The following is a 23463-nucleotide window of genomic DNA, read 5'->3' on the forward strand; positions in this document are numbered from 1 at the left end:
AGTCCCACGCTGCGCAGGACGGGGAAATAATGGGGCCCAGATACAGAACAGGCAGTCCAGGACGCCTCCGCACCCACAACCACGGAGAGACCGCCCCTCCCGAGCCAGCCTCCGCACCGCCCCTTTTCGATTCGTTTGCATGACCTAGGGCGCGGTTTCCGGCGGCAGAGGCGTGTTTTCCGGTCGTCCCTTGGCTCGATTTTCTTCCGGGGAGGGACTTCCTTTCCATCATTGATAGGCGCCGCGCAGCTGAGCTGGTAGGAGGACCAAACGGGGAGGGTCGGTATGTCTGACCAGGGCTTATGTTCCTCCAAAGGGCGGCCAGGAAGATGCTCTTCCTCGCTCTTCTTTCTCGCCTTTTTCTCTGCACGACGCCTCGGTTTGCGTGGACGCCCTGGGCTTTTGGCACTACCGCCCACCTGAGGCTCTTCCGCTTCCTCTTTCCCCCAGGCTCCGCCCCCTAGCGTCCCGTGGCCATGACGACCGCTCAGCGGGACTCCCTGGTGTGGAAGCTCGCGGGGCTGCTGCGGGAGTCCGGTGAGTGGACTTCCGGTTGAGCTGGGCCTCGGACGAGGTGGGGGTGGTGCCTTCTGGAGACATGTCCTGAGAGTCACGGAGTTACGACTGGTAGGGTCACCAGGTGTCAGAGTTCAATTTCTTTACTATTCCCAGATTTGTTCGCCCTTACAGGGGGCCTTTGCCTGTGATAGCCCAAACCCTAGCCGTCCTTTGAGGCCAAACTCCGGTATCCCTCCCTCCGTGCCTTCTCTGACACTGTCAGAAGGAAGTGATCGTTACCTGACTAAAAGCCCCTCAGGACCAGGGACTGATCTCGATCATAATCATTGTCGTGTAGCAAGGTACTAAGTACAGTAGATGGAAGCACGAGATTTGGAGTCGGACCCACCTGGGTTGGAATATCAACCCTCTTTCAAACTTGCCAAACTGTTTCCTGAGGCTCAGTTGTCCTCACACATTGCCATAATGATTGTACTTAACAGTTGTGGGGATTCGTTGTAATTCATGTGTTTAGTACAATGCCTGCAAGTATAGTAACTGCTTACAGTTGGGAGCTATTGTTATTGTAATGACTTCCCTGGTGCTTGGCACTGTGCCTGGGCACAGTGGAGCCACAGTAGTTGTTGAGTACTTGGTTGGCATTAATTGTGGTAGAAAAAGCCTTAGCTTTGAGATCAAATAGGAGAAGTAACTTCCTGCCAATTATATGATCTCAATCAAGATTTTTCACTTTTTTGAACCTCAATTTTCATATCTGTAAGATGGGGTTAACAGTGCTCTTTGGGAGATTCTGAGAAAGTTTGAATGAGATATCAAAGTCATCTGGCACATACTACAGTTAATGTTAGCTGTCCTCCATCACTCCATGCTCCCATTGATGATATCTGTGGAAACTCTCTTTCTAGCAGTTTTCTTTTCTTTCTTTTCTTCTTTTCGAGACAGAGTCTTGCTGTGTCACCTAGGCTGGAGTGCAGTGGCGCAATCTCAGCTCACTGCAACCTCCACCTCCCGGGATCAAGTGATTCTCCTGCCTCAGCCGCCTGAGTAGCTGGGACTACAGGTGTGCACCACCATGACCGGCTAATTTTTGTATTTTTAGTAGAGATGGGGTTTCACCATGTTGGCCAGGTTGGTCTTGAACTCCTGACCTCAAGTGATTAACCTGCCTTGGCCTCCCAAAGTGCTAGGATTAAAGTCGTGAGGCACGGCACCTGGCCAGTAGCAGTTTTATTTCCTGGCTTGTATTGATAACTTTGCAAATGTCTTATATCCTTCTCTGGGAGGAGACAACTAGGAGGCCCTTTGAGCGTGGGAAGAGTCCTTGAACCATGTCTGTATCCATCCTCAGTGTCTAGTACATACAGAATCCTTCATGTCAGGTTGTAGGACTTGTTAATTTATTCAGCGATGAATGGTGGGTGTGTGAATGTGTGACTACAAGGAGGTAGCAGGAGAAGAGCTTTGTGGCAGCAGAATAGTTTCGTATCTTGATTGCGTGGCTGCAGGAATTTATATAAACAGCATATAGCTATATATACATATTGTACCAACATCAGTGTCCTGATTTTTTTTTTTTTCTTTTGAGACCAAGTCTCGCTCTGTCACCCAGGCTGGAGTGCAGTGGTGTGATCTTGGCTCACTGCAACCCCCGCCTCTCAGGTTCAAGTGATTCTTCTGCCTCAGCCTCACGAGTAGCTGGGACTACAGGCGTGTGCCACCATGCCCTGCTAATGTTTGTATTTTTAGGAGAAACAGGGTTTCAGCATATTGGCCAGGCTGGTCTTGAACTCCGGACCTCATGATCCACCTGCTTTGGCCTCCCAAAGTGCTGGGATTACAGGCGTGAGCCACTGTGCCTGCCCTTTTTTTTTTTTTTTTTTTTTTTTTTTTTTGAGATGGAGTTTAGCTCTGTCACCCAGGCTGGAGTGCAATGGCTCAATCTCGGCTCAGTGCAACCTCTGCCTCCTGGCTTCCAGCTGTTCTCCTGCCTCAGCCCCTCGAGTAGCTGGGATTACAGGTGCGTGTCACCATGCCCAGCTTAGAATATTTGTATTTTTAGTAGAGACGAGGTTAGAGTCCTAGAATAATTTTTTGTATTTTTAGTGGAGATGGGGTTTCACCATGTTGGCCAGGTTGGTCCTGAACTCCTGACCTCAAGTGATTAACCTGCCTTGGCCTCCCAAAGTCCTGGGATTATAGGCCTGGGCCACGGCGCCCAGCTCAGTGTCCTGACTGTGATATTGTACTATAGCTATATAAAATGTAACTGTTAGGGAAAACTGGGTAAAGGATATAGGGGACCTTTCTGTACTGTTTCTGCAACATCCTTTGACTCTATCTATACTTATTATATTTTTTAAGCCAAAAAATATTCCTTCATGCCTAGCTTGTAGCTGCACTTTTTTAGGTGCAGTGATGAATACCAGGGTGATCAAAAGATGCCCTCAAGGATGAAAGTCTCATTAGAGAGAGCATTTTTAACAGACAGCAGTAACAATGCCTTAGTGCTGTAATGAATAGTTATTCTTTCTATGGCATACTTTTTAGTATTGCTTGAAAGTTTCTACAGAAGTGCTTTGCAATCAGAAAATGAAATAAAGATAAGACATCCAATTAACTTTTATGTAATAATAAGTGACTGCAATGTGAAAATTCAGCAGTATTACTTCTTGAGGCGGCTTCCTGGAGGAGGCTGGTCTCAAGCTGGGTGGTGGAAGGGGGGTGTTTCAGAACATGAGAGAACTGTGAACCAAGTTGGCTGTATTTCCAGCACTGTCAGTAGATGAGGCTCTTTTGAGCAGAAGGTGAAAGAAAATTTGGAAGAGTTGGTTGGAGTTGTGTAGCCAAGCAGTCTCATTAGGCTGAATGAAATGGTAGGACTTTTTTTTTTTGAAGATGAGGGGAGCCACTGAATGCTTTTGAGCTGTGAAGGAGATAGAAAATTTGATCCTGCAATAGAACATCTACAATATGGATTGGAGTGGGTATATTTTGGCATAGCAGAGTCTTAGAATAAAGGGAAAAATCTTTTCACTGTGTCTTCCCTCCTGTCTGCCCCTCTTTCTGCAGGGGATGTGGTCCTGTCTGGCTGTAGCACCCTGAGCCTGCTCACTCCCACACTGCAACAGCTGAACCATGTATTTGAGCTGCACCTGGGGCCGTGGGGCCCTGGCCAGACAGGCTTTGTGGCTCTGCCCTCCCATCCTGCTGACTCTCCTGTCATCCTTCAGCTTCAGTTTCTCTTCGATGTGCTGCAGAAAACGCTTTCACTCAAGGTTCTGGGTGTGGGGAAGGGGCAGGATGTGCAAGGAGCCCAAGAGAATGATGGAAGTTGGGGGTAGGGTAGGGGTGCAGAAGTCTGCACTGCCAGGATCCAGAGGGTGTCAGAGGTACCAGTGGTTGTGCTAAGAAAGGAATGTTGAGGACAGGGAGATCTGCTGTGCCTCAGTAAATGGAGTTATTTATTTATTTTTTTTCTTCAGCTGGTCCATGTTCCTGGTCCTGGCCCCCCAGGGCCCATCAAGATTTTCCCCTTCAAATCCCTTCGGCACCTGGAGGTATGGGGACACGGGGGGATGTGGGTGCACAGCACCCAACTTGAGGCCGCCCCTGGGGATAGGAAAGAGAAGGGCCTCTTTGGTGAGGAGGCCAGGCCTGAGTATACCCATTGCTCTGCAGTAATGTGATATCCACTGTCTTTCCATTTACTGCTTCCCTAAACCATAGCTGGGCTTTGTCGTCTTCTCCCTCCTCCCAACTAGGAGATATGGGGATGAGGTCTTTGTCTTCTGTGGGGTTCTGCCTTCCTCCCTCCCCTTTCCTTGTCCCAGCTCCGAGGTGTTCCCGTTCACTGTCTGCATGGCCTCCGAGGCATCTACTCCCAGCTGGAGACCCTGATTTGCAGCAGGAGCCTCCAGACATTAGAGGTAAGGAGGGTGAGGGGTGAGCTCAGACGCCTCATCCTGAGAGACGTAGAGGACCGAGCTCTGATATTCTTCCCTCTCTGCAGCTCTCCCTGCCTCCTGCTTCCCGCTAGACAGTGTCCTCACTCCCTCTCTGTGTTCCCGCAGCACTCAGTACCTGCCTGTATATTTATAGTCGTACCTACCGTATTACATTACATATTCTAGTGTCTACCTTCCCACTATCCCCACAGTGAGTTCTTGGGTCAGGGACCTGGGCTTTAAGCCTGTATCTTCAGATGGAGTTCAGTGTATAAAAAATGAATGAGTGACTGGGTGGTAGAGCTTGGCCTTGGCATGGGGAGGAGGGGGAGAGTGGGGTAATGAAGCACCTATCCGCCCACTCAGGAGCTCCTCTCAGCCTGCGGCGGTGACTTCTGCTCTGCTCTCCCTTGGCTGGCTCTGCTTTCTGCCAACTTCAGCTACAATGCACTGACTGCCGTAGACAGCTCCCTGGTGAGTGCCTCGAGAGGGTTTCGAGGAAGGGCAAGGCCAGGCCTTTGGGGAGGAGGTTGACCAGATAGTATTGTAGTGAACATCAGTTCTCTGCCTCTTACCCATCTCTCTCAGCGCCTCTTGTCAGCTCTGCGTTTCTTGAACCTAAGCCACAATCAAGTCCAGGACTGCCAGGGATTCCTGATGGTGAGTATGGGCAGTCTGGCAGCTGGTACACCATGGGTCTTTGATTGCTCTGTTCTTACTCTCTCTCCTTGACCGGCTTTTACTCCCACCTTGCTCTTGCCATGAGGGTGGAGCTGCATTCTGGGAGATAGCACTGCTTAGGCGGCACTGGCATCAGAAAAACCAGAGTTCAAATCTCAACTTCTAATACCTGTACAACTTGGAGCAAGTTAGTTACCTCTTGGTTTCTTTACCTGTAAAATAGAAATCACAAGAGTACCTGCTTTTTTTTTTTTTTTTTTTGAGACGGAGTCTTGCTCTGTCACCCAGGTTGGAGTGCAATGGTGCAATCTCAGCTCACTGCAACCTCTGCCCCTGGGTTCAAGCAATTCTCCTGCCTCAGCCTCCCAAGTAGCTGGGACTACAGGCACGTGCTGCCACACCTGGCTAATTTTTATATTTTTAGTAGAGACAGGGTTTCATCATGTTGGTCAGGCTGGTCTTGAACTGCTGACCTCAAGTGATTCACCCACCTTGGCCTCCCAAAGTGCTGGGATTACAGGCGTGAGCCACCACGCCTGGCCAAATACCTGCTTGTATAGTATTAAAATGATTGTGAAGAAGTACCCGATGTTACTTAGTCTAGTGACTAGCTCAGAAACTGGCAGCTTTTGTGATCATGACGAAGAACCTTTCTTCTGGGTCCTCCCATCCACCTGTCAGAGATAAAGCCGAACTAGTTAAAGTGGTAAGGACAGATTTTTATCAGTGATAAACTATTGCAGCGGGGAGGAGGGTGCAATGTAAACTGAACGCCACTTTAATTTGTGCAGAGGTGACTGGGCATTTTAAAAGGAGAGCGAGGGAATAGGAAGGGGAACTGTGAGGGTTTGAGCAGAGTAAGGGAAGTGGAAATGTACAAAAAGCAGAAGTGGAGGTTGGACCACATGAAGCCCTTCCGGGTTCGCTAAAAGTTAGGCTTCTACCTTCCCACAAAGACTGGGAGACGGGAGCCCTGTCATCAGGTGTTGGCTGGAACAAATGGGAAATTCTTTTGGCAGCCTTGACTTTTCCCAGGCAGGAACTTAAGGGGGCTAGAGTCGCCATTCTAGGGATGCATCCTTATGCTAGAACTTCGCTGTTTTTGTTCAAGTTTTTTACTGTGGGGGTTGGAGAAGTCAACAAAAATCATTTGTGTTGAATTTTGTTGAACTTGTGCTAAACAAGTCTGCAGTTCTTAACAGGCCAAAGTTGAGGCCTAGTCAAAAAGAAGGCCCAGAGGAGCCCAAGTAGGGTTTGATCAAGGTGAGAATCTTTGTCAGTCCCTCCTCTAATTCGAGGAAAGAAGAGACACTCCTCTTTCCCCCGAACAATATAAATCCTTTTCTTCCTTGATCACTTCCTTTTGTTCACTAAAAACCAACTGAGCCATTCGTTGGTACTTGGTAGGGGATGAGTTTTGCTGGATGGTGCGAGTGACCGGGCATTTAATGATGGACATTTCTATGGAAACAAAAAAGGAAAACAAAGATGAATGTTTGAAACAGACTGTAAATCCATTTTCTGAGTCCAGAGGGCAGCCAGTTGAGATTTCTAGGTGTTGAGCTCTATGTTTCTTTAGATGGTGGAATGAGGATAGCGGTGGCAACCGATGGCTTTCTTGGTTTGTAGTTTGAATGTTTGTGGTGACGGCATAGACAGTGTTGCAGTCATGCTTATTTCCCTGAACAGAGTCTGGAAGATACAGGAGTGTCAGTGGACTTTCTTTTTTTCTTTTCTTTTTTTTTTTTATGAGATGGAGTTTTGCTCTTGTTGCCCAGGCTAGAGTGCAATGGCGTGATCTCGGTTCACCGTCACCTCCGCCTCCTGGGTTCAAGCAATTCTCCTGCCTTAGCCTCCCGAGTAGCGCCCACCACCACACCCAGCTAATTTTGTATTTTTACAAATAAAAGTGAAAGATGGGGTTACAAGTAAAGATGGGGTTTCTCCATGTTGGTCAGGCTGGTCTTGAATTCCTGACCTCAGGTAATCTGCCTGCCTCGGCCTTCCAAAGTGTTGGGATTACAGGCGTGAGCCACCGCACCCGACCTCAGTGGACTTTCTAAGGGGCTCATATCACAGTAGCTCCAGGCATGTAGGTTATCCACACGTGATCTGTAGATGATGTATCTTTTGAAGTTCATATCACCTAGTCCAACTTTAGCTCATAGGGCTTTTGTTAAGATCTGGGGGAGGCCTGGCGCAGTGGCTCATGCCTGTAATCCCAGCTCTTTGGGAGGCCAACGTGGGTGGATCGTCTGAGGTCGGGAGTTCGAGACCAGCCTGACGCCAACATGGAGAAACCCCATCTCTACAAAAATGCAAAATTGGCCGGGTATGATGGTGCATGCCTGTAATCCCAGCTACTCGGGAAGGCTGAGGCAGGAGAATTGCTTGAGCCCGGGGAGCAGAGGTTGCAGTGAGCAGAGGTCACGCCATTGCACTCCATCCTGGGCAACGGGAGTGAAACTACGTCTCAAGAAAAAAAAAAAAAAAAGATCCTTGGGGGAAAGGGCAGCTATAAGTCACCTAAAATTCCACTAAGGATCTGGGCACTCAGGTTTTAGTTCTCAGTGATGCCAAGTTGGGAGGAAGAAAATTGGAAATGTTAGTTTAGAAAATCGCAGCCAAATAATGAAGAAAACGAGAAGAATTGAGACTTTGGTAAGGGCTGATGTGTAGGATAGCAGGACCCATTCCAGTTTACAGGTAGATAATACAACTTCAAAGAAAATGAACAGGACTAGAATCTGGTAACCCATAAGAATGTGTTAATAGTTTTTTCATTAAAACAGATTTCTCTAAGGTCACTCCCCTTTTGATTAAAAACAGTAAAAGTAGGATTATTCTTTTTTACAGAATAAATCTGATCCTGTTAGATTTGGTCTGCTTATTTACATAAGTGTAGTAAGAATGGTAATTGACCACAGAGGCCCTTTTTAAGTTTGCTTTCCTGGAACTTTTTATAAGGACTCTCAGACTGGACTTTTAAACCCTCTCGAGGTTAGGAAGCCAAGAACGTGCCATCAGACTTCACGTAGAGTACCTATAGATTTGTGAATTCTTCTCTTCTTAACGTCTCCAAAATATCCTAAGATTCCTGGGCCTGCCAGGATCTAGCATTTGCCACTAATTTGTAAGTCTGGAAACCCTGTAAGCCAAGTGGCAGGCTGGTTTTTCCAAGAGGGCTTTGTAAGCGTTGGCTCTGTAGAGTCAGCTTTCGTTCCTTAAAACTGTCTGGCCATATCTGATTTTATGCATTATTTTAAAACATGACATTCCAGTTATATTTTAAAAGTCCAGTCAAAACCTCGTTATATAACCAATTTTCCCCATTATGTCCTGTTACAAGGAGGGCTGACCCTACTGAACCTGTGAAAATAACCATATTGCCACGTAAATAAGAATGTCCAATGGGACTTCCTGAATTCTGGAGGGATCAGGCATGGAGAAAAGATAAATGCTTCATATATATATTTTTTATAAAAGTATAATTTACTGAACTGTTTCATGTGATAGATCACATAAAAGAAAAGGGAAAGAGGTTCCTTATATCCGGAAAATAGGACATTCAAGAACCAACAGTATTTTAAACAAAGCCATTAAAACTATATTCATTCTTCACCAGTTCATTCAGTTTTATGTAGTCAGTTCTTATTGTGCTTGATCTTGGGTTAGCAGTGTTATGAATCCATCAGCTTTTTCATTAGAGTTTTGGAAATTCTGACTTGGTCCAGTGGTATGATATCAAAGTTGTTTAAGCAATACCACCAGAAGCCTTTGCCCTGGAGGACCTAGCATAGTCCTTTTCTATGGGTCTCTGCAGCAGTCTCTTTTTGTTGAAGGTGAGTACTCTGGGCTGTAGCCGATTGTAAGAACTTTTAGGAAGCAGGGTAACAGTAACTCTGTGGATGACAAGAGTTAAATGGTCTGTTTCCATGAGTTTTTTTTTTTTTTTTTTTAAACCCTCAGTTGGTTGCTTTTGAAGGTCTCTGAGTCCCTTGAGACCCCCAGTAGGGGCAGAGGACCTAAATTTTGAGTGACTGTAGGGAGTTGAGGGTCTGGAATATGAAGGGAAAGGTCTAGCAGGGTGAGTAGGGGTGAAGAAGGAGGGGACTTGAAGGGGAACCTGTCAGGGGTTCCTTCAGGAGCTGAAGGAAAGAGGAAAGGTGGGAGAAGGAGGAAAGGGGAGCAGAGGTGATGCAAATAGGGACTCTTAGAGGAGCCAGACTGGGGAGATCTTAAGTTTCCCAAATAAGCCGTTGAAGTTCCAGATTATCCTTAGTAGAGTGTTGCGAACAGGAAAGGAAATGGACAGAGTTAGTGCCGTAGTGGTGACATATACTGTGTAGTCAGCAGTGGTTTGAGAAGAGGGTTTCAGTTGACTGTGAAGTCCATGGGAGGAGCAGGATCAAGGAGGGAAAACAGAGAGGACTCAAAACACAGCCATGAAGTACTTTTAGCCCAGGAGTCAGGGAGTGAATTCTTGCTTGAAACAGAGTGAGGAAGAACTTCCAGCCTAGGAGGTGCCTTTCACACGAAGCTTGGGACTCTAACCAAGCTTCGTGAGTGTACTTGGAATCATGAGAGTCAAAAGCTTCCTCACTGTGCTTCAGTGGATGTTTGTCACAGGCACTGGGCTGGGAGTCAGACTCACTGATGAATCCCCATTGATCAGTCAGGAGCGAAGGCAAAGGCATCAGAAGTGTGCAGCTTGGGGTCCCAAGTGAGAGGGCTGAGGGTGTCTGACGATGAATCTGACCCAATTCAAGTCATGACACTAGGTGGCTGTCATGGATAATGCTGGACACTAGATTTTAATCAGTAATAAACAATTGCAGTAGTGAAGAGGGTCGAGTGTAGTCTATTTTTGTGCAGGGGTCACTGGGTATTTTATTTTATTTTATTTTATTTTATGTATTTTTTCGAGATGGAGTCTTGCTCTGTCACCCAGGCTGGAGTGCAGTGGTGCCTGCAGGTTCAAGTGATTCTCGTGCCTCAGCCTCCCAAGTAGCTGGGATTACAAGTGTGTGCCACCATGCCCAGCTAATTTTTGTATTTTTAGTAGAGATGGGGTTTCACCATGTTGGCCAGGCTAGTCTCGAACTTCTGGCCTCAAGTGATCCGCCCTCTTTGGCCTCCCAGAGTGCTGGGATTACCCGCGTGAGCCACTGCGCCTGGCCGATTGGGCATTTTAAAAGGTGGGGGAGTGGGCAGGGGAATGGTAGGGCCTTGAGCAGAGCTGGGAAAGTGGAAATCAGGTTGGTCCACGTGAAACCCATCTGGGTTTGCTAACTAACTGGTACTTATTAAAATAAGGCCCTTACCCTTTTACAGAGACTGGGAGATGGGGCCCTATCTTTAGGAGCTGGCTGAAACAAATGGGAAATTCTTTTGGCAGCTTTGACTTTTCCCAGGCAGGAACTTAAGGGGGTTGGAGTCACCATGCTCAAGATGTGACCTTGAACTGTTAGGAACAGTGCTGGTGTTGTTCAAGTCTTTTAACGTGGGAGTAGGGGTGGATGAAATAATTTGTGCCGAGCATGTGCAGTTTTATATAGGCCGAGGTTGAGGCCTAGTCTAGAAGAGATCTCAAAGGACCCTGACTACAGTTTGGTCAACGAGAGAATCTTTTTCACCCCTGTACCCCTGCCAGGATTTGTGTGAACTCTACCATCTGGACATCTCCTATAATCGCCTGCATTTGGTGCCAAGAATGGGACCCTCAGGAGCTTCTCTAGGGATCCTGATACTGCGAGGCAACGAGCTTCGGAGCCTGCATGGTGAGTAGGGGTGTGTGATGGGGCAAGCACGGAGGGGAAGAGGGAGAGTGAGGTTTGGGCTGGCCTGGGTACCACGTGCCTCTAGAGCTTTGAGAGGGCTTATGTGGAGTGCAGGGGTGCTCCGGCTGGTCTTTCTGTGCACCCTCCCCGAGTGCATGTACCACACTCACCTGCGTGTACTCATGCGCGTGCCCTTCTTTCCTTCTTGCCCCCATCCCAGGCCTGGAGCAGCTGAGGAATCTGCGGCACTTGGATTTGGCATACAACCTACTAGAAGGACATAGGGAGCTGTCGCCACTGTGGCTGCTGACTGAGCTCCGCAAGGTGAGATGGCAGTGCATCAGGGGCCTGAGAGCCACCCTTGCAGCCACCCCCCCATGCTGGTTTGGTCAGTGCCTTCTTCACACATGGAGGGCTAGGGCCCCAGGCCCTCCTCATTCTCCCCTTCCTGCCCCTCAGCTCTACCTGGAGGGGAACCCTCTTTGGTTCCACCCTGCGCACCGAGTGGCCACTGCCCAGTACTTGTCACCTCGGGCCAGGGAGGCTGCTACTGGCGTGAGTGATCGTCCTATGTCCACTCTGCTTCCTCTTTCCTGCCCAGTCCTCCCCTACCTTGCACCATCTTGCCATCCCTGGGTGAGGGGCCGAGGACCTGGACCCTGCTTACTGTGTTGTCAATACCTGGAACTCAGCAGGATGGACCCCACCACATACTCCCTTCCCCACCCTTTTTATCTTTGCTCAGTTCCTTCTCGATGGCAAGGTCTTGTCGCTGACAGATTCTCAGGTCGGTGTGGTCAGGGGGCGAGGACTGTTGGGGAAGACATGAAGGGAGGGCCCTGGGGAGAGAACACAGGGCTGGCTGGTGACAGGGTCTTCCTGGTCAGTGGAAAGTAGGGTCCTGCCTTTTGGCTGGCTTGGGCAAGGCAGAGGTGCTCCCAGTCTCCATCCTTTCTCTCCTTCCTGTTGTCAAATACCAGACTCACACATCCTTGGGGCCCAGCCCCACGGGCCCACCTTTGCCCTGGCCAGTGGGGAGTACTCCTGAAACCTCAGGTGGCCCTGACCTGAGTGACAGCCTCTCCTCGGGGGGTGTTTTGGCCCAGGCCCCACTTCATAAGGTTAAGGTAAGCAGCGTCCTCCGCTGCCTCATGCCTGGGGTGGGGTGTCTCTCTGGGGACTCTGGGCTGCAGTGGGCAGGGAATGGTAGGAACTGTGCTTGCACGTGGTCGGGGTTTATTTGATAGGTTGGATGGCCAGCCGTGGATGGCAGGGCTGGAGGCTTGGCTTTCACAGAACTTCTTCCCTCCACTAACCTCAGAGCCGAGTCCGTGTAAGGCGGGCAAGCATCTCTGAACCCAGTGATACGGACCCGGAGCCCCGAACTCTGAACCCCTCTCCAGCTGGTAAGTCAGCTTCACCCCACTAACTCTCTCGTCCACGTCCAGCTCACTCTGATTTTTAAGTTACGGTGAAGGTCTGCTGGAAGAAATGTTATTTTTTGTTGGTAGAGTATTATAGAAGGCTTCTTAGTCTTTCTTCTTTTCTTTTAGTTTAGAGAAAGGAGAAGACTGCTTCTGGGAGCATTTTGAAAACTTTTTGAGGAACATTAATTTTGTAGGGTGTCAAGAGATCATGTAGGCCAGGTGCAGTGGCTTACATCTGTAATCCCAGCACTTTGGGAGGCCGAGGTGGGAGGATTGCCTGAGCCCAGGAGTTTGAGACCAGCTTGGGCAACATAGAGAGATGCCCATGTCTCCAAAAAAATTTTTAAATTAGCCTGACATGGTGGTGTGCACCTGTAGTCCTATCTGCTTGGGAAGCTGAGGCAGGAGGATCGCTAGAGCCTGATAGTTCAAGGTTGCAGTGAGCTGTGATTGTGCCACTGCACTGAAACCTGGTGACCGAGTAAGACCCCATCTCTTAAAAAAACTAAAACCCAAAACCAAAAGAAAGTATATATGTGTATATATATATAAAATAATAGAATTGTGACCAGAGAAGTTTGGGAAATGTGAGGTTGAAAAGAAATAGATGTGTTCGCTGCAGGCCGTCTCAGGACCTTTAGGATGCTGTCATGCATGCTGAGTCTCCAGAAGCAGCATAGGATACGCAGCTTGGATTGCACTTGACCACAGTGTTCCATAGGACACACTTCAGTACATGCCGCGGAGGGGACACCTGTAGCCTCCCCTGCCCCTGTCCCCATACACAGTCCATTGCCCCCTCATCGCTGAGGAGCACCATTGAAGGATTTGGGGCCATCTGTGTGGGGTGGGCTTGCTCAGCTCTGGGTTCCCCTCCTGCCCAGGATGGTTCGTGCAGCAGCACCGGGAGCTGGAGCTCATGAGCAGCTTCCGGGAACGGTTTGGCCGCAACTGGCTGCAGTACAGGAGTCACCTGGAGGCCTCTGGAAACCCTCTGCCGGCCACCCCCACCTCTCCTGCCCCCAGCACACCTCCAGCCAGCTCCCAGGGCCCTGACACTACACCCAGACCTCCACCCCTGCAGGAGGAAGCCAGAGGCCCCCGGGAGTCACCACAAAAAATGTCAGAGGAGGTCAGGGTGGAGCCACAGGAGGAGGAGGAGGAGGAGAAGGAAAGGGAGGAGGAGGAGAAGGAGGGGGAGATGGTGGAACAGGGAGAAGAGGAGGCAGGAGAGGAGGAAGAAGAGGAGCAGGACCAGAAGGAAGTGGAAGGTGAGCCCTCTGTGGGCTGGGGCGAGCTGGGGCCAGCGGCCGTTGGGATGTTTGTGAGTGGTGGGGCCTGGTGGGTGGAGGGCCAGTGCGGGGGAGGGCGGCGTGTGGGTACTTTCCCTCCCTGCAGGGCTTCTCTCGGTCTCTCCACAGCGGAGCTCTGTCGCCCCATGTTGGTGTGTCCCCTGGAGGGGCCTGAGGGCGTGCGGGGCAGGGAATGCTTTCTCAGGGTCACTTCTGCCCACCTGTTTGAGGTGGAACTCCAAGCAGCTCGCACCCTGGAGCGACTGGAGCTCCAGAGTCTGGAGGCTGCTGAGATAGAGCCGGAGGCCCAGGCCCAGAGGTCACCTGGGCCCACGGTGAGTTGGGGGCGGCAGGGCATTGAAGGAGCCAGCTATGGGCACATGGCTGTTGTGTGCCCTGCACTGGGCTGGGCATTTCCCACAGTCTCTCCTTGGCACTAGGAGTCGAGGAGGGGAGCCTCAGAGGTTGCAAGTGCTCGGGAGGCTGGGCTGAGGAGCAGGGATTCCGTGCTCGAGCTTGGACGTCAGCACAGGCCTTTAACAGGCTCCAGAGCTCCTGCCGTCCTCCACGCTCTCAGCATCCCTCATCCCTCTGATCACCGCTCCTGCTGATTTTCACCTGGTCCCCCTCTTCTGCACAGGGCTCAGATCTGCTCCCTGGAGCCCCCGTCCTCAGTCTGCGCTTCTCCTACATCTGCCCTGACCGGCAGTTGCGTCGCTATTTGGTGCTGGAGCCTGATGCCCACGCAGCTGTCCAGGTGATGGGGCCTAGAGTAGGGGCCCAGGAGGCTGTGGGGATTAAGAGAGCCAGAGGGGAGCGGCAGCAGGCCTGAGGGCCAGGGGCCTGTGGGAGGTGTCCATCTGGGGTCCGCCTGCTCACAGCTGCCTCTGATCCACCCTCTGTCAGGAGCTGCTTGCCGTGTTGACCCCAGTCACCAATGTGGCTCGGGAACAGCTTGGGGAGGCCAGGGACCTCCTGCTGGGTAGATTCCAGTGTCTACGCTGTGGCCATGAGTTCAAGCCAGAGGAGCCCAGGCTGGGATTGGACACTGAGGAAGGCTGGAGGCCTCTGTTCCAAAAGACAGGTACAAGGCCTGCCCTTGACCTCTCTGCCCACACGCCTCCCCTGTTGCAGGGAAAGTGGCTGTGTGTAGGGGAGTGTGAAGGGGGAGCCCCAGGGAGAAGGGGCTAGAGTGGAGACCAGTTGTTCTGCCTGGAGGAAAAAGAAAACTGCCTGCCTGCTGCATTTACAAAAAGGAAAACAGAAAAAAAGAAGAAACTATATCCTGCTTTTTTTGGTTTGTTTTTTTTCTTTTAACTCTAAAAGTCAGGAAGTGCAATCTCTGTAACTGTGCTTGAACTCATTATTTTTTCATAACCTGAAACCTTGTTTGTGTTGGGTTTTTTTTGGCTGATATTTCAGACACTACATAAAACCTGACGAGCCCTCACGCAGTATTGGATGGTGGTGCTGCACCTGCCAGCAAGTGTAGCTGTTGAGTGACATGCTCGGGGAGTTGGCTTGGTTTGTCCTTCCCGGCTGACCTTGGAAGCTACATAATGTCCTGTGGCATTTCTTCATGCGCTAATCCTTAAAACAAGAATTGTTTCCATTGTAGACCAGTCAGAAAGTACTATCTTTGAAGAAGACATTGAAGAAGAAATATTCTTGATAACAGCTATGTGGAAATGCCAGAATTTTATTAGCCAGTTTTCTCTTCTTAGCGGCAGCTGGAGCAGGGGTTTACATTTTATTCAGAAAATGGAGCCCTGCTCTGTTCCCCACTGTGAACTAGCCTGGGCATGCAGCCTTAGCGACACAGTGCAAACAAAAACAGCCGCCAGCCCCTCCCGGACCCTGGCTCTACACCATGAGTCGCTGTGGACTCTGGAGCCTCTTCCATGATGGCGTCATTAATGAACGCTACTGTGGGCTCTGTTCTCCTTTCATTTTTTTTTTTTTTTTGAGATGGAGTCTCCCTCTGTCACCCAGGCTGGAGTGCAGTGGCGCGACTGCGGTTCACTGCAAGCTCTGCCTCCTGGGTTCACGCCTTTCTCCTGCCTCAGCCTCCCTAGTAGCTGGACTACAGGCGCCCGCCACCACGCCCAGCTAATTTTTTGCATTTTTAGTAGAGACGGAGTTTCACGGTGTTAGCCAGGATGGTCTCAATCTCCTGACCTCGTGATCCGCCCGCCTCCCAAAGTGCTGGGATTACAGGCATGTGCCACCGTGCCTGGCCAACCGTTCTTTCATTTGCACCTCAGTTACCTCCTCTGAACAAAGAAGGGAATGAACTCACCCCATGGTGCTGTTATGCTATTTAAATGTGACAGTAAGGCACCAAGCAGAGGGCCTGGCACAACACAAAGGTCCCCTGTAAATGGTAGCTGCTGCCGTTGCCCCAAGCTATATGGTCCTGGGCAGCGTGTGTAAAGGATTTAATCTTTTCTTTACTCTTTGCAAAATGGGATAAGGAGAGTTTCTCTGGTAATGAAATGTGATCATACTGGCATGGGAGCTAGCACACGCCCAGCACAGTGCAGCTGCTCAGAGTGCTGCGTCTCTCATTGCTGATCCATGTCCTGATTCCTTCCCGGCTTCCTGACACTAAGGATGAGTATAAGATAGACTCTATTGTCATCCCTAATTTATAGATGAGGAACCAGGTTCACAGAGCTTAGATGACTTGCCCATGATTACAGAGCCATTAATTGATGGAGCCTAGAATTGGACCCAAATATGGCAAGAGAGTTCTCTCTGTCTTTCGAGACCTGTTGATTTTGGTCTTTCAGACGTTGCTAGGAGAGCCCTGAAGTAACTTGATCAGCCCAAGTCTGTAGGAGGGCGTAAGAGCAGGGCCTGGTTGTGTTTGACCCAGTCAGAGAGGGCCTAGAGTTAGAAGGTAGAGTGCACTTTGAGGAGGTTGTGGGCCAGGGTTAGCTCATCCCTCCCTGGGTTGGGGAGTGATCAGTCGGCAGCTGTACTGGGAGAGAGGGAGCTGGTGGGCTGGGGCGCGGTGGTTGTGTATGAAGCTGGAGACTTGGGCTCAGGGAAGACCTGAGAGTGGGAAAGGAACATCAAGAGCATGGTGGGAGTTGTGGCACTTTGTTGGGGAGGCTCACGGGGACCGTGTCCATCTTCCCTCCAGAATCTCCTGCTGTGTGTCCTAATTGTGGTAGTGACCACGTGGTTCTCCTGCTTGTGTCCGGGGGAACCCCCAACAGGGAGCAGAAACAGGGAGAGCAGTCTCTGGCTCCCTCTCCGTCTGCCAGCCCTGTCTGCTACCCTCCTGGCCATGGTGACCACCATGACAGGGCCAAGAACAGCCCACCTCAGGCACTGAGCACCCGTGACCACAATAGTTGGAGCCTCAGTCCCTGTGAGTATAGGCAAAACAAGACATAGATGGGTTTGGGGAAGGGAAGGGACACTGATGGGGAGGTGGAGATGGAGCCCAGGGGCTGCCACGGGCAGGCTGATGTCCCCTCATTGCCCTCAGCCCCTGAGCGCTGTGGCCTCCGCTCTGTGGACCACCGACTCCGGCTCTTCCTGGATGTCGAGGTGTTCAGCGATGCCCAGGAGGAGTTCCAGTGCTGCCTCAAGGTCTGTGCTCCCTGACACTGCCCATGCCCCTAGCTGGCCAGGGTGCCCACTCGTTTCCATCATAGCCAACTGAGTCAGATCACTCTGGAGTCACCTGATGCTGGCTTCTGGTTTCAACCCCAGCAGCTGCTTGCTGTGTGGCCGTGGACCCATTCCTTGGCATTTGAGTCCCAGTTGTTGCCCATCTGCAATGGAGATAGCGATGCCTCCCTGACACACTGGAGTGCATCAGAGGTCGTGTTGAAGCTGCCCAGCCCCTGGCACTCATCAGTGGGGCCTTCTAGTAGTATTATAAACCCATGATGTTATTAGGCCTTTGTTGTGCACCTTTTGTGCTAGACACTGAGGATCTACAGATCCATCTTGCCCTTGATCTTACAGTCTGGTGTGAGAAGTTCACAATGATTGTGCAATATGCAAGTGCTGTAATCGGGCTAAGGCCCTAGAAGGGGTATCTAGTCCAGCTTGAGTGGGTCAAGGAGTCTTCCTGGGAGGTGATGTCTAAGCTAAGTCTTGAAGGATAAGTTAAGGAGTAGGGAGGAAAAGAATGTATTAGGTAAAGGAATGTATTAGGTAAAGCAAATGCATGGAGGCCCGAGACTGTCACTGGTAGGGGGAGCTGCCCAGGATGAAGGCATCTGGATGTGCAGGGTGAGGGGCAGGGGTCCCGAGAGGACTCTGGGGGGCTGGCAGGGGCCAGGTCAGGAGCCAGGTCAGGAGCTGCCTCCTGTGTCTGCCAAGGAGTTTGGACTTGGTCTTGAGGGCCACCGGGAGCCACTGAAGGATTTGAAATGGGGCAGTGATGGTCAGTTTTGTGCCTTAGAACAGTTAGTCTGGCAGAGCGTGGAGCGGGTGAGGTGACAGGCAGGGAAGCCAGCTGCCGACACTCTGAGCGAGCAGGGGCTGCAAGGCAGAGAGCGATGGTGGATGAAGAGGCTGTCGAGTGTCAGGGAAGCTCCATAGACTGCTGGGTGGGCAGTGGGAAGGTCAGGCCGAGGGTGCTGTCACCAGGAACTCGGCTTTCAGTCTGGCCCCACCTCCCCAGACCTCCCATCAGGTGTCTCACCAACTTCCTCTTCCCCCAGGTGCCAGTGGCATTGGCAGGCCACACCGGGGAGTTCATGTGCCTTGTGGTTGTGTCTGACCACAGGCTGTACCTGTTGAAGGTGACTGGGGAGATGCGGTGAGCGAGGGGGGAGATGCGGTGAGCGAGGGGGGAGATGGGGCAAGTGAAGGGGGAGATGGGGCGAGCGAGGGGGGGAGATGGGGCGAGTGAGGGGGGGAGATGGGGCGAGCGAGGCGGGGAGATGGGGTGAGCGAGGGGGTAGATGGGGCCAGCAAGGGGGAGATGGGGCGAGCGAGGGGGGGAGATGGGGTGAGGGGGAAGATGGGTTGAGTGGAGGGGGAGATGGGATGAGCGAGGTGGGCGATGGTATGAATGAGGGGGAGATGGGGTGTGCAAGGTGGGGAGATGGGGTGTGCAAAGCGGGGAGATGGGGTGATGAGCGAGGTGGGGAGATGGGGCGATGAGTGAGGGGGGAGATGGGGTGAGTTGGGGGAAGATGGGGTGATGAGCAAGGCGGGGAGATGGGGTGATGAGTGAGGGGGGAGATGGGGTGAGCAAGGCGGGGAGATGGGGTGATGAGCGAGGCGGGGAGATGGGGTGAGTGAGGGGGGAGATGGGGTGAGTGTAGGGGGAGATGGGGTGATGAGCAAGGCGGAGAGATGGGATGATGAGTGAGGGGGGAGATGGGGTGTGCAAGGCGGGGAGATGGGGTGATGAGCGAGGTGGGGAGATGGGGTGAGTGAGGGGGAGATAGGGTGAGTGTGGGGGGAGATGGGGTGCTGAGCGAGGCGGGGAGATGGGGTGAATGAGGGGGAGATGGGGTGAGTGGGGGGGAGATGGGGTGATGAGTGAGGGGGAGATGGGGTGAGTGAGGGGGGAGATGCGGTAAGTGCACAGGGGTGATGCAGTGAGTGAGGCGGGGAGATGGGGTGATGAGTGAGGGGGGAGATGGGGTGAGTGTGGGGGGAGATGGGGTGATGAGCGAGGTGGGGAGATGGGGTGAGTGGGGGGAGATGGGGTGATGAGTGAGGGGGAGATGGGGTGAATGAGCGGGGAGATGGAGATGCGGTAAGTGCACGGGGGTGATGCAGTGAGTGAGGCGGGTGCAGCCAGGGCAGGGCTTCCCTGGGACTCTCACTCCACCCTCACTCTTCTCCATCGCTCTGTCCCCTCTCCACAGTGAGCCTCCAGCTAGCTGGCTGCAGCTGACCCTGGCCGTTCCCCTGCAGGATCTGAGTGGCATAGAGCTGGGCCTGGCAGGCCAGAGCCTGCAGCTGGAGTGGGCAGCTGGGGCGGGTCGCTGTGTGCTGCTGCCCCGAGATGCCAGGCGTTGCCGGGCCTTCCTAGAGGAGCTCCTTGGTGAGGGGGGAAGGGAAGGCAGGAGGGTGGGCAGGGTCCTGGGGCCGAGCTCCCCACCTGGTGCCCAGTAGCGGAGACAGAGAGGTTACAGGACTTGTCCCTTGTAGAAGTTTCTCAAATCCAGAAATGTGGAGAACAGGAAGGGATTGAGAGGTGGTGAGTTTAGGCTGGAGGAGAGCAGAGCCTTCTAAAGTTCCCTGGCCTGGCTCTGTCTAGGTGTCTTGCAGTCTCTGCCCCCTGCCTGGAGGAACTGTGTCAGTGCCACAGAGGAAGAGGTCACCCCCCAGCACCGGCTCTGGTGAGTCGATAGGAGGCAGAGGCTGGGGTTGCTGCTCAATCCTCTTTTCACAGAGCACCAGACATGGCTCTGTGCTAAGTAGGTCCTGGGCAGCCACCTGTCCTCATGCCATGCCCCCCATGGGCCCCTAATGCCTCCTCCCAACGCCCTGCAAGACTTTCTTCCCACTTCCCTCCCTCCAAGTCCTTCCCACCCCCTAGCGGATCTTCCTGTGACTGCCATGTTCCCCCTAGGCCATTGCTGGAAAAAGACTCATCCTTGGAGGCTCCCCAGTTCTTCTACCTTCGGGCGTTCCTGGTTGAAGGTGAGGCCTCTGTGCTGCTGATGCTTCCCTGGTCTCTGTACCCCACCTTGTCACAGGCACTGGCCCACACGCAGCACCCGTACAGTGCCTTCGTAGCCACTGACAGTTCTTGGAACCTGGACTTCCTCTCACTTGAGAGCATAGCCAAGTAACAGCCTCAATGTGACCTGACTCTCTCTAGGCGGGGTCAGGAGGCCCCCAGGATCCTCAGTTACCCAGAGCCTTTGCTCTCAGGCCCAGGCTTTCTATGAAGTGGAGCAGCGTGGCTGAGTCGGTCCTGCCTCATCAGTCAGAGAGGGCGAGGGCGGAGCCTTGTTTCTGTGTAGGGTGGGTGTGGGACAGTGGAGGGTGGTAGGCCTCAGAGGTGTTCCAGACTAGAGATGCCTGGAGCTTGGGAAAGGGAGGGTCTTGGCCCCAGGGGCACAGGCTGCTCTGTGACCCACCTGAGTGTGGTTCACGCCTCTTCTCCCCAGCAGCACTGGGACGCTGGCCCCAGGAATCTGGGCCCCTCCATGACCTTCCACTCTGGGTGCCTCTTTCCCTACAGGGCCTTCCACCTGCCTTGTATCCCTGTTGCTGACTCCGTCCACCCTGTTCCTGTTAGAAGAGGATGCTGCAGGGCCCCTGGCAGAGCCCCCACCCCCAGCAGCATCTGGCGAAGCCTCTGAGAAGGTGCCTCCCTCCGGGCCGGGCCCTGTTGTGCGTGTCAGGGAGCAGCAGCCACTCAGCAGCCTGAGCTCCATTTTGCTCTACCGCTCAGCCCCTGAGGACTTGCGGCTGCTCTTCTACGATGAGGTGTGTGTGTGTGTATGTCCAGTGAGAGAGGGAGGGAGGGGAGATGGCGAGCACAGGTTGGGGCCATGAGGGCAGGGTGGGAAATGGGTCTCGGAACCCTGGGCATTGGCGGCAAGATGGCACTTACAGATGAGAGAACACCATCCTGGCTAACTTGGTGAAACCCCATCTCTACTAAAAATACAAAAAATTAGCCGGGCGTGGTGGTGGGTGCCTGTAGTCCCAGCTACTTGGAGGCTAAGGCAGGAGAATGGTGTGAACCCAGGAGGCGGAGCTTGCAGTGAGCCGAGATGGTGCCATTGCACTCCAGCCTGGGCGACAGAGCGAGACTCCGTCTCAAAAAAACCAAACCAAACCAAACCAAACCAAACCAAACCAAACCAAACAAAAAACAGATGAGAGAACTGGTGTTGGAGGAACTGGGGGACTCTGGGCTTGGATGAGCACCAAGTCAGAGAGGGAGGCAGCTGTAGGTGGGGGAGACACCTGGACTGGGAGCCCAGCCATTTATTAGCCGTGAGGCTTTCTTTTTTTTTTTTTTTTTGAGGCAGAGTCTCACTCTGTTGCCCAGGCTGGAGTGCAGTGGGGCGATCTCGGCTCACTGCAAGCTCCGCCTCCTGGGTTTATGCCATTCTCCTGCCTCAGCCTCCCGAGTAGCTGGGACTACAGGCGCCCGCCACCTCGCCCGGCTAATTTTTTTTGTATTTTTTAGTGGAGACGGGGTTTCACCATGTTAGCCAGGATGGTCTCGATCTCCTGACCTCGTGATCCGCCCGCCTCGGCCTCCCAAAGTGCTGGGATTACAGGCGTGAACCACCGTGCCCGGCCAGCTGTGAGGCTTTCAGTGAGGTTTCCGGCAGCTTTGAGTTGGCAGGATTGGGCTGGTTGTATGCCAGCCGTTTGGCCTTTGTGACCACCACCTGGGGAGATACTGTTACTGGTCCTATTTACAGATGAGAAAGCTGAGGCTTGGGGCTGTTAACCAGTTTGCCCAGGCCAAAGTGGTGGAGCCGGGAATTGAATCCACAGTTCCCTGAAATTGTGTCCGCATCTTCTGTACAACAGGGAAGATGAAAGAGACAGGTCCTCTTGGGGCTTTCAGTAAACATTGACTGGATTCTGTTTACAAAGCTCAGTCAGGATCTTTTATGCGGAGTGACACGGGCCTGGGGGAGGGGTGAGGCCCTGAGCCAACGTGGAGACAGGCCTTCCCGGAGACTTCCCCTGGGCCCACCCTGATGTGGTCCCCATGAGCCTCGCCTTGCTAACTGCTCGCTCTGCCAGGTGTCCCGGCTGGAGAGCTTTTGGGCACTCCGTGTAGTGTGTCAGGAGCAGCTGACAGCCCTGCTTGCCTGGATCCGGGAACCGTGGGAGGAGCTGTTTTCCATCGGACTCCGGACTGTGATCCAAGAGGCACTGGCCCTTGACCGATGAGGGTCGCACGCCGACCTTGGCCCTGACCTCAGGAGCCACACTGTAGACATTCCCTCTGCTGGTCTCTGGGTCTGGCTTCCAGGCTCTGGCTGTGGACTTGTTCAGCCTCTGGGTACTAGCCAGTGAGGCACCAAATGACCCAGGGCTTAAGGGAGAGGCGAGAGAATGATCTGGCCTCAGGGGACAGGCCACGTGGTCAGGAGGAATATTTTTCCTGCACTTTTTCTCAGGTATCAATAAAGTTGTTTCCAACTCATAGGTCATGTGTGGTACTTAGATGTCACTCATAAGGCCTGCCGTTCCCCTAACCTCTTCTGACAGAAGCTATCCCGCCCATCACCTTTCCTGAATGGGCAGCTCCAGTCAGCCTTGTTTGTACCATGAGACCCCATCTCCAGCCCAACTGTGGTCCCAGCGTGGGGGATCCAGTAGAACTCATGACCCACGGGCACACAGCCCCAAGCTGGCAGTGACCTGTCATGTGGCCTGGCATGGAATTGCTGCCGGGCCACACAGAGTCCCGCTCTCTTGAATTTTATGTGGGAAGTAGTGAGGACTTCAGGCCCTCGCAGAGAGTGTCTGGGGAGAGGGTGTGTGGAGTTGAGTGGTGACCTTTGCTTCCTGCCATTGCCTTCTCAGCACCGCCTCACTCAGCCCGGAGGCCTGGATGGTCAGCCCCACTCCCTCACCTCTTGTCTCCAAGTCTGGCCCCAGTGATTGGTTCAGATATCCTCATGTGACTTGGTTTGGCTTATGAAGGCCCAGCGCAGGCATTTGACTAGAGTAACCAAGAAAGAGGCAAGTTTCCTTTCAGGGTTGCTGAGAGGATAAGCCTGGAGTTGCTGGCTTTGGGGAGGCGCTTTCCTAAAGTGGAGCCATGAGAGAGAGAGGAAGACGACCCGGTGGAGAGATCAGGGCCAGATCCTGGGGATATCTTTGAAGCCCCTGGGTCTAGTTGTGT

At 52.5% G+C, this 23463-nt stretch overlaps 1 protein-coding gene across 2 annotated transcripts; it reads left to right on the forward strand.

The window, feature by feature from the left end:
• Positions 1–207: 207 nt before the first annotated feature.
• Positions 208–22760, forward strand: STK11IP (serine/threonine kinase 11 interacting protein). 2 transcript variants are annotated; one of them, XM_025405431.1, is made up of 25 exons: positions 208–257; positions 451–537; positions 3589–3794; positions 4002–4076; positions 4350–4445; positions 4830–4937; positions 5052–5123; positions 10798–10924; positions 11145–11248; positions 11384–11479; positions 11670–11711; positions 11905–12051; positions 12246–12330; positions 13236–13622; positions 13773–13978; positions 14284–14400; positions 14550–14727; positions 16792–17022; positions 17143–17246; positions 18332–18429; positions 19493–19671; positions 19888–19969; positions 20203–20273; positions 20821–21068; positions 22353–22760. In XM_025405431.1, the coding sequence occupies exons 2-25, from the start codon at positions 477–479 to the stop codon at positions 22500–22502; spliced, it is 3270 nt and encodes a 1089-aa protein (XP_025261216.1). In that variant the 5' UTR covers positions 208–257; positions 451–476; the 3' UTR covers positions 22503–22760. The 2 variants fall into 2 exon arrangements, with proteins under 2 accessions (XP_025261216.1, XP_025261215.1); XM_025405430.1 differs by having other exon boundaries at positions 211–283.
• Positions 22761–23463: the final 703 nt, after the last annotated feature.

This window comes from Theropithecus gelada, chromosome 12 (assembly GCF_003255815.1).
Source record: "Theropithecus gelada isolate Dixy chromosome 12, Tgel_1.0, whole genome shotgun sequence".
In the NCBI taxonomy this organism is placed as follows: domain Eukaryota; kingdom Metazoa; phylum Chordata; class Mammalia; order Primates; family Cercopithecidae; genus Theropithecus; species Theropithecus gelada.

Excerpts from the sequence above, each read along its gene's own strand:
- STK11IP (XM_025405431.1), top strand. The coding sequence starts at position 477 with ATGACGACCGCTCAGCGGGACTCCCTGGTGTGGAAGCTCGCGGGGCTG. Across the intron at positions 4,446-4,829 it reads GGAGCCTCCAGACATTAGAG|GAGCTCCTCTCAGCCTGCGG; the intron begins GTAAGGAGGGTG and ends CCGCCCACTCAG. Across the intron at positions 18,430-19,492 it reads AAGGTGACTGGGGAGATGCG|TGAGCCTCCAGCTAGCTGGC; the intron begins GTGAGCGAGGGG and ends CCCTCTCCACAG.